The sequence below is a fragment of the Belonocnema kinseyi genome, chromosome 4 (assembly GCF_010883055.1).
Source record: "Belonocnema kinseyi isolate 2016_QV_RU_SX_M_011 chromosome 4, B_treatae_v1, whole genome shotgun sequence".
NCBI lineage: Eukaryota > Metazoa > Arthropoda > Insecta > Hymenoptera > Cynipidae > Belonocnema > Belonocnema kinseyi.
Window position 1 is genome coordinate 59,150,444 of NC_046660.1, and position 10,764 is coordinate 59,161,207.

At 27.1% G+C, this 10,764-nt stretch overlaps 1 protein-coding gene across 1 annotated transcript; it reads left to right on the forward strand.

Moving 5' to 3' along the window:
• The first annotated feature begins 1,059 nt into the window (after window positions 1-1,059).
• Window positions 1,060-9,963, forward strand: LOC117171625 (mucin-13-like). The gene is made up of 3 exons (XM_033359107.1): window positions 1,060-1,173; window positions 1,809-2,475; window positions 9,695-9,963. Exons 1-3 carry the CDS (start codon window positions 1,122-1,124, stop codon window positions 9,723-9,725), a joined length of 750 nt encoding a protein of 249 aa, XP_033214998.1. The 5' UTR covers window positions 1,060-1,121; the 3' UTR covers window positions 9,726-9,963.
• Window positions 9,964-10,764: the final 801 nt, after the last annotated feature.

Sequence of the window (10,764 nt, forward strand, 5' to 3'; positions counted from 1 at the left end):
CGCACAAGCATGGCGGGCCAAAAATTTGAATTCAAATTTAAAATAACTGTGCCGGAGCGAGCAGTAACTACGTTAATATATAATGTGATCTATTCGGACGAGGCAGCTCGCACAATTACAATTATACTTCACCATAGGTAAGTTCGTTCAATCGTTCAATTTTTAAATAAAAAGTTGCATTTATAACCAAAAAGATGAATTTTCAGACAAGAAGATTAATTTTCTACCAAAAAAGACTAATTTTTAACTAAAACGCTGAGTTTTCAAAAGCGGATGTTAAATTTCTACAAAGAATTAACTTTTAAGGAACTACATTGATTTCAATTAGATAGTAAACTTTTTATATAAAAAAGATAATTTTTAAAACAGAAACCGAATATACTAAAAATATTAATTTCTACCAAAAATTACGAATTTTAAACTAAAAAAGATGAGTTTTCGACCAAATGTAGAAGATTTAAATTGAGATTAAAAGAAAAATTTCGATCAAACAAAGTAAGACTTTGCAGAAAAATATTGTAACCAAGAATATTAATTTTCTAACAAAAAATACAAATTAAAAAAATATGTATAAATGATAAAAAAATATATACTTCAGCTTTAAAACTTGTACAAAACTGAAAATTTTTTCCGCGTTTCTTGAAAATTTGTATTTGAAAATAATTATTTTTTAACCCAAACAACAAATTTTTAAACAAAATAATTAAATTTTCAATTAAAAAGATTAACTTTGTTTGAAAAAATACGAGTTTAAATTTTTTCAAAGTGAATTTTAAACTAACAAAACTAATTTTTATACAGAAAATTTAAGATTTTTCTTCTTATTATTCCTATTTACATATATTTCAACCAGTTCTGATATATTTATATTTAAATTTATCTTCTCCCTCATTTTATTCTTTAAAATTGTGAATTTATTGTAAAATTTCGTTTTAAATTCGCGCGCTTTTCATCACTTCTGGTTTGGATTCAATCTTAGCCAATAAAAACAATGGAAAATAGTGGCAGAACTCTACCTAGAGGATCTATAGTAAGTGGGATAAATGTAATTTCTGTCACATGGACATTCAGTGAATGGAGAATTATGACAGATGGCGATTAGTATAAATAAATTCTAATTTATGAGGTTCTTCGAGAGAAAATCACATATATTAAATGATCATTCGAATAGAGGTAAAATTTGATAAATAGAAATCGTGCGAATGACTATTAGGTTATGTGGAAATTCGGAAAAATGATAATTATGTTCAATACGAATGTGAAAAACAGAATTTGTTATAAATGAAAATTAAGAATAATAAATAATACGAAAAATAAAATGCTGAAATTATGAAAATGATGCCAAACGATGTTTCGGCATAATATAAATGATGATATCTGGTGAAAATTAGTATCACAGTGTTTTTGAAATTCTAAGTGTGTTTTTCCGGGGTTTTCTTCCAGCTTTTCAGCACTAGTCGTGAGTCATTCAGGTAAAAAATATTTAAAAATCTTGTAAAGGGTCCCGTGACCATGATCAAAAAAATATCATTCAACAAATTTTAAATTCATAGCTCCATCTGATATGTAAAGACAATAACAAATTCTGTTGTTGTCTGATGATAATACAGATTCCTTAAAAAATCTCACTTGTGACACCTGGCATAATTATGCGTGTATTTCTAAAAAAAAAGGATTCTTTTCTCCATATCTGTAGTAGCTTAATGGGAGAGCACCCAACCGGCAATTATTTAAACGTGTTACAATTTCAAAGTAGAGCAGTTTTTTCAAAGTAAATCAGCAAATTTCATAGTTCTCTTTTTTTACAGAACCGAAACCAAGTAATTCCGAAGAAAATCATGATGCCCAGCAAAATATCCCAAATATTAATCGTATAGTAATCCGTGAACTGGAGCAACGAAGCCCACAACGAGGCTCATCACGAAGCACATCACGAAGCACATCACGAAGCTCATCACCAGGTCAACCTCCAAGCGAGGTACAAAGCTCATCGCCAGGCCAACCACCAAGAAAAATAACAAGCTCATCACGAGCTGGACCGCCAAGTGAAATACGAAGCTCATCAGAAAGCTCATCATCAAGCCCATCACAAAGCCCACAACGAAGCTCATCACGAGCCGGGCCACCAAGCGAAATAAGCTCTTCACCAGCCCGACCGCCAAGCGTAATTCGAAGATCATCACGAACCCTACCACCAAGTGAAATACGAAGGTCATCAGAAAGCTCATCATCAAGCCCATCGCCAAGCCCACCACGAAGCTCATCACGAGCCGGACCACCAAGCGAAATAAGCTCTTTACCAGCCCGAAAACCAAGCGTAATTCGAAGATCATCAAGAGGTGGACCGCCAAACGAAATTCCAAACTCATCACCAAGCTTGTCATCAAGCCTATCAGGAAGCTCATCACGAGGTGGACCGCCAAGCGAAATCAGAACCTATTCATCAGACCTGTCGCGAAGCCCACAACATAAAAAGTGCGTAAATCAGAACTTACCTCTTCGTTCTATCATGGCCAGCGAATGTGGCTATCACATTTCTTTTAATACTATAAGGGGCTGTCCATAAAAGACGTCCGTAGTTGGGGGGGTGGGGGGGGGGTATCAAAATCGAACGCTTTCGGCCGTCTACTTTTTCAAATTCAATCATTTTCACGTAATGAGGTACTTTGCTTAAAATTTCTCTATCCGAAGACATGTATGCGATTTCGAATTCATCCGCGGTGATTCTGGCGACTGCAACGCCATCCAGCAATTCCACGGAGGACCATCTGGTATTACCAGATGGTGATGATGAACAAAAAATATATGAAAACAAGGTGGAGGGGTGGTTTCTGCGTTCGGAACGTCCTTCAAGGGTGGGAAGGGGGTTCAGGAAATCGGACAAAAGCGGACAAGCAGGAGGGGGGAGTCTAAAATTTCCGAAATTTTGCGGGCGTCTTTTCTGGACAGCCCCTAACTGGAAATTGGTTTTAAATATAATGATGATTTAAACTGATCGAAGCATTAAAAAACTATTTATGAGCTGTTTTTTAGCACCTTATAGTAATTCATAAATTTAAATTTTATATTACAAACTTTTTCGTTAACATAATTTAAAGTCAATGCAACAATGGAAAGAATTTCTTGATTCGAGACAAAGCGATTAACCCAGAATATTACTAATACGTTGAATTGATGTGAACGCAAATAAGAGGCTGCACTTAAAATATGTAACCGTAAAAAATACTTGAATTTTGGACAATATAATTATATATTGAACATAATAGTTAAATTTTCTACATAAAAAGAGAAATTCCCAACAAAAAAAATGCCAGAGTTTATATTTTAATCGAAAAAGGTGAAATTTAAACACAAGAAACAGAATTTTTAAACTAAAAAGAAAAATTATTTAACGAATGAACATTTTTCTTCCAAAAAATAAATAAAGCTTTATCTAGATTGTTAAACCTTCAAGTTAAAAATATGAATTTGCAGCAGAAAATTAATTTTCCACGAAAGTGATTCTTTTTTAGTCAAAAAAAATGTCAGTTCAAACCAAGAAAATTATTTTTTTACCAAAAAATTATTTTCAACTAAATAAGATTAATTTCTAAAAAATGTAGAGGTTACATTTTCCGTCGAACAAGCAAAAAATACATTTTTAACCATGTAGTTTAACTTTTATTAAAGTATTTGAATTCTTTATTTAAACAATATTTTTAAACCAAATAGTTAAACTTTCAACCAAATAGATGAATTTTAAAATAAAAATATCAATCTTCATCAAAAAAGTAATTTGGTAGCAAAGCGGTTCAACCCAATTCTTTAAAGAAAATTGTTAAATACTCAAGTAAAGAAGAATAACTTTTAACCAAAAAGTGGCAATTTTATTTTAAAAATTTGATTTCTACTAAAACGGATGAATTCTTTACAATATCAAAAAATTTTAAAGAAGTAGTTGAATTTTTTTTTAAAAGATTTCAGTTGACTTTTCATGATCAAAATATGAATTTTTAAACCAGAAATAAGTTTCTGTGAAAAAGATTGAATTATCAATTCAAAAATTTTCATTTTTAATAAAAAAGGATGACTTTAACAAAGTTGTTGGATTCTCGAAAACGTAGCTGTATTTTTATCGAAAAAGATAAAATTTCTCCTGAGACAGGTGAATTCAATTTAGAAAAAAATTCAAAAAATGGTGCAATTTTCATTCAATAAATATGTCAGTTCACTTTTGAAGATCAAAATATAAATTTTTTTACCATAAATAAGTTTCTACGAAAACAATTAAGTTTTCGATCCAACAAGTCCAATTTTGTTTAACCAAAAAGAAGAATTTTCAACTAAAATTATAAATCTTCAACAAAAAAAAAGGTTTCCTTAACAAAGTAATTCAACCAAATAATTCTAACAAAATATTTGAATACTCAAGAAAAGAATAATAATTTTTAACCAACGGATTTCAGTTAACTTTTCATGATCGAAATATGAATTTTTAAACCAGAAATAAGTTTCTGTGAAGGTCATCCTGTGAAGGATGACTTTAACAAAATTGTTGAATTATCTACCAAATAGCTGCATTTCCATCCAAAAGATAAAATTTTTCTCAAAGCAGATGAATTTTTATTTTTAAAAATGTAACAAAAATAATATTTGAATTGTTATCCAAAAAAGTTTCCAGTTGACTTTTCTAGATAAAATTATACATTTTTCAACAAAAATATGTTTACACGAAGAAAATTTAATTTCCAATCCAAAAAGTCAAATTTTTTCTTCTAAAAAGGATGAATTTTTAACAAAATAGTTCAATTCTCTACTAAATATTTGCATTTTTATCCAGGAAATATAAAATTTATACTAAAACAGATGAGTTTTTAATAAACAACGAAACCAATTTTTCCACGCTGAACTTTAATTTATAAAATATCTAAGTTCATTTTTCAACACCAAAATATTAATTTTCAACAAAAAGTGAATATTCGATAAAGTATTTATATTTTCAACAAATAAATAGAATTTTGAATCAAAAAGTATGATTTTTAAACAAAAAAGTTTAATTTTCATCTAGACAATAGCATTCATATCTATACGAAAGATGAACTTTCTCTTGAAAACAAATGAATTTTTAATTTAAAAAAATATTTTTTTAACCGTTAAATTTTCATCCAGAAAATACTTCAGTTCTCTTTTTAACTTCTAATAATAAATTTAAACAAGTAAATTATATACGATATTGTTAAATTTTTCAAAAAACAGAAGAATCTTCAAATAAAAAGTATGACTTTCCTACAAAATTGTTGAATTTTCAACCAAATAGTTGCGGTTTTATTCAAGAAAGATGTAGTTTCTTCTAAAGCAGGTGAATTTTAAAATAAGAAAGACAAACTTTAAAGAAAAGTTGAATTTTTCAACCGAACAGTTGCATTTTTATTCAAGAAGGATAGAATATGTTCTTCATAGGATGAATTTGAAAAATATCTTGAAAAAATAGTTCTAGAAAAAAAAATTCTACTAAAACAGGTAAATTTTTGAATTAAAAAGATAAATTTAAAATAAAAGAGTCAAAATGTATCCAAAAACGTTTCAATTAATCTTTCAGCATTAAAATACGAATTTTAAACCAAAACTATATTTTCTAGGAAATAGTTCAATTTTTAACAAAACATTTCCAGTTTTATCAAAGATTTGAACTAAGTTAATAAAAACCAATACGAAAATCCAACATCTCCTGATTAAAATTAAATTTTTATTTGGTTGAAGATTTTACTATTACATTTTTAGTTCGGAATTCATCCGTTTGAATTAAAAATGCCTTTATTTAATTAACAATTTTATTATTTTGCTAAAAGTGCAAACATTTCTTCAGAATTTCATATTTTTTTGGTCAGAAATGTATTTACTTTGTTTAGAGTTTAAATAATTGATTGAGAGTGGAACTATTTCTTAAAAAATACAGTTTTTTTTGTTAACGACTGATCTCCGTCGATTATAGATCATTTTTCGTTTTGTTAAAAATCCATTTTTTTATTGAAAAGTTGACTATTTGTTTGAATGTTGATCTCTTTTATTAAAATAATTGTTATGAAAATTCAATTCTTTGATAAAAAATTTATATTATTAAGTTTAAAAATAACTCCTGGGTTCAAAATTAATCTTCTTCATTTAAAAATTCTAGTATTTGGTGATAAATTTATGCGTTTTGTTGATTTTTCATTTTTTTAAATAATAATCTTCTTGTTTCAAAAATAAAGTATTCGTTCGAAATTTCAACTCTTGAGTTCAATGTACAACACTTTTCTTGAAGCTTAGTTTTTTTTATACATCGTTTTGGTTAACAATTAATCTCTTCCGGTAAAAATTTGACTATTTTCTACAAATTTGTTTGTTGGTTGGGTTGAAAATTTAATTCTATAGATTAAAATTTTTCTATTTGGTTGAAACTTCATATTTTTCTGTTGAAAATGCAATTACTTGATGGAAAATTCATGCATTTTGTGTAAAAATTTATTTTTTGCTAAATAATAATCTTCTTAATTAAAAAATATACTTTTTGATTCAAAATTAAAATCTTTGGTTAAAAATCTGATTATTATTTTACAAGATAGCTTTTTTCGGTTGAAAATTTAACAATCAGTATAAAATTCGAGTATTTCTTTGAAAATTTTTAATTAAATTTTTTTCCTGCAAGTTTTAAATTCAATTTTGTGGGAAATTAATTGTTTTTATCATTCATTTATTCTTAGAAATGTAATCTTGTAGGGTAAAAATTTAATTGCTGTGTTAAAAACACACATCTTTAGTTCAAATTTGACTATTTTTCTCTAAATAAGTTTTTCTTGGTTGACAATTGAACTTTTTTAGTTAAAAATTCAACTAATTTGTTCAACAATAATATTTTTATATGAAAATTCATCTCTTTGGTTGAAAATTTGACTCTTTTGCATACATTTTTTTAGTTAAGAATAAATTGTCTTTTCTAGAAATGGAGCTATTCCACTTTTTGTTTAAAATTCATGTTTTTTGTTAAAAACTCGTCATTTTGGTTTCAAAATTTATCCTCTTTGGAAAAAATGAAACTAAGTGGTAAAAAATTAATCTGTTTTGGTAGAAAATTAAACAAAAATTGTAAAAAAAACGTTTTCTATGATTTAAAATTAATTATCAAATATTATTCAAAGTTGATATTCTTATCTGAAAAAGCAACAGCTCTTCCAGTTTTTGTAAAAAAAAATAGTCCTTTATAAGTTGAAAATTAAAATATTTGGTGGAAAAAATCTTGTATTTCGTTGGTGATTCGCATATTTTGGTAAATAATTAATGTTTTTTAAAAGTTCATCACTTTGATTCGGGATTCAAATATTTTGTTAACAGGCTTATATTTTGTTGAATTCAGCTACTTAAGAATTATATTTTTGTTAGCTAAAAATTTATTTTATGAAGCGAAGAACGTCACTATACCATTTTTTATTTAAAAAATTTTATTTGGTAAAAATTTAAGGAGTTTATTATAAATTGAATTTTTTCTTTTCTTGGAAAATTAGCTTTATACTAGAAAATAAAGTATTAATTTAGTAAATAAAATCTTCTGTTAGCAGTTTTCTTGTAGTAAAACAATAATTTTGTCATCTTAAAATGCGGTTATTTCATTTTTCGTTTAAAATTTTCCCTTTATAAATTGAAAATTCAACTATTTAGTATGAAATTCGTCTTCTTGGGTAGAAATAATAATTTTCCTTGTTGAAACTTAATCTTTCTGGTTAAGGATTCAATGAGCTCGTTAAAAATTCGTCTTATTCGGTTGGGTTTAATTGATTGAATGCAACTGGAATTTTTTGTTCAACTTTCAACTGGTTTTTAAATATTTTTTTTGCCTAATAATGTAACTACTTGTTTGACAATTAAATTCTATTTTGGTTGATTACATTCTTTTTTCCGAAAATTCGACCATATATATATATATATATATATAAATAATAAACGAAATATTTAATAAACAAATTATTTTTTGAAATTTTTTTAAAATGATTTTCCATGATCATACTGTGATCAAGATCTTTTAAGCAAATGCATTAATCAGGCATTTGTTTACAGAAAAATTCGTTTTTTTCTATGTCAACAGTTTTAATTAGGATGTCGAAAAAAATAAATTTTCCATAGACAGATGCTCGAATAATGCATTTGTTTTTAAAAATATATAAAATTTATCAATCGATTATGAATTTTGCTGAAATCACCACGAACTTGCCAATTAAAAAGACTGAAATCTAAAAAAAACTAATTTTTCCGTCCACAGATGCCCGAATAATACATTTGTTTATTAACTTTGTTTTTAAAAATCATGAAATGTGTCAACTCATCATGAATGTTGCCGAATTTACTATGAAGATCCCAATTAAAAGTCTGATATTTAAACAAAAAAGAATTGTTTCGTCGATAGATGGCCTAATAATCCATTTGTTTATTTAATTTGTTTTTAAAAAATCTTGAAATTGTTACAAAAATTATGAATTTTGCTGATATTGTCAAAAAGTTCCAAATTGAAAAAACTGCCAGTGAAAAAAGCGAATTTTTCTCTCGGCAAGCGCCCAAATAATGCATTTTTATTAGATTTGTTTACAAAATCATAAGATTAATCAACAAATTATGAATCTTAGTAAAATTATCATAAATTTCCGAATTGAAAAAAATGACATAGAAAAAAACGAATATTTCTGTCGAAAAATGCCTGATTACTGCATTTGTACATTAAATTTGTTCATAATGTAAACAATTATAATCAGAAAAGAAATTTTTTACATAATATTGTTTCAATTTCAATTTCTTGCAACATAACTTAAAAAAATGTGTATTTATGGAAAATCGTAGAAAACATGTTTTCAACAAATAATTTTTTAATACCAAATTTTTTTTGTATATTGTCTAATATTGGAATAACCTTAACTAATATTATTTTATGCAACTTAAGCGCCTTCAACCATTATCCTGTTATTGACGAGCACCGGGAACGTCAACTAGAAAAAAGGCCATTCTTTCGTCATATTTGTTAATCTATAAAAAAATTGAAAACCTAATTCAAAAATTTTGTAAATGCTATAACTGTGGTAAATTTTGGTTTTATAAAAAAAGTCATCAGGATAAATTGTTCGTCTGACTGAATACTATGAATATCCGTGCAGACAATTTTTGAATTTGGAAAAAAATGGTCTCAAAAATTTTCAAAATACGCTCACTTTTTGAATTTGCACCAAAAATGGCTGACTAACGAACTTGACCTTCATTTTAGGACACCAAAAGGGTATACTAAAGGTTAATTCAATCTGTCAATTCTTTCGAAAGTTATCGTGCTAACAAATTAAAAATCTACAGACACACGCACGCACACACACACACAGGCAGACTCGTTCGTAAAAACGTGTTCCTCGAATTCAGGGGTTCTTAAAACGTGGATATTTGACGAAATCGGGGAAATTTGTAAACTTAAATTTGTATACTTGTAAATTTATTTATTTATTGCATAGAATTTGTGGTCTTATTTTCAGTAGTATAACCTAAATGTAAAGTATTTAAATGATTAAAAATACATATTTTTCACTCATTTAAATCATCTAAGTGCGCTACTTAGAACTTTAATTATGGAAACATTAAATATTGAAAAATTACAACATTCCTGTTATTTGAAACAAATGTACTCATAATGTTTTATTATTTTTTACAGGGGCTTCTTCTCCTGTTGCTATAAACCATAATGAGGACCACCTCAAAGAGACCTTTGTGCAACCAGACCAACCCAATAGTTAATTAGGCTCATCGCGTAATTTACTAAATCTATTAAAATTACAATACACATATAAAAAAAAATTGCCGAAAGATAACTGAAAATAATTCATCCTGTGCAACATGGTACTTCTAAGGAGCCCAGGAAGTCAACTCACGCAAATTGTAGAGATAATAAATAAACAATACGAACATAACATATATATGTAATATTCCTGAATAAAAATTGAACAACAACTTAATTTAATCTTAATTTATGTAATAACAAATAATTTCTTCTTCTTTTAAGTAATCTAACTTTAAAAATCGACACATTCATATGTTGGCCATTTCATTTTATTTTATGAAAGTAGATTGAGGCCTAATTCTCAAAAACTTTTGTGCTAACTGTAATAAATATAAATGTTTCCAGAACTTATTTACCATTAAAAGCTATAAAATATTTTCTTTTTTACAATGTACACTACCGGTCAAAGTTTTGGTTCACCTCTTTTTTGAGAATTAATTAAGTTCTCTTATTTTTAATTATGTCAAAGCTAAAATCTTGGCTCCTTAATGGTTCAAATGCTCTCAAAATTCTATATAAAATGAACCTAGGATGGAGCCTATTTGTCTATTTTTCGAGTAGATATTGCAAAAATGGTGTAAAATTCAATGTTTTCTTGAATTTGCAATAACTTCCGTAATAATTAATATTTTTTAATTTACCTGGTCTCATTTTCAAGCTATTTTTCAACAGTATGGGAACATCTTATTAGTATGAAACAACTTCAAGTTCTTGCTTTGTCATAATATTTTTTTATTTTTAGTTTTGTGATACTGTGAAAAAATAGCTTAAGTTCTCGCACTGTAATAAGAAATTTAAAAAAAAATTCACAATTATAAGCTGATGTGGCAATGTGGAAACTAGCTTTAAAATGAGACTAGATAAATTAAAAAATATCAATTATTACGATAGTTATTACAAATTTAAGGAAACATTGAAATTTACACCATTTTAGCACTACCATT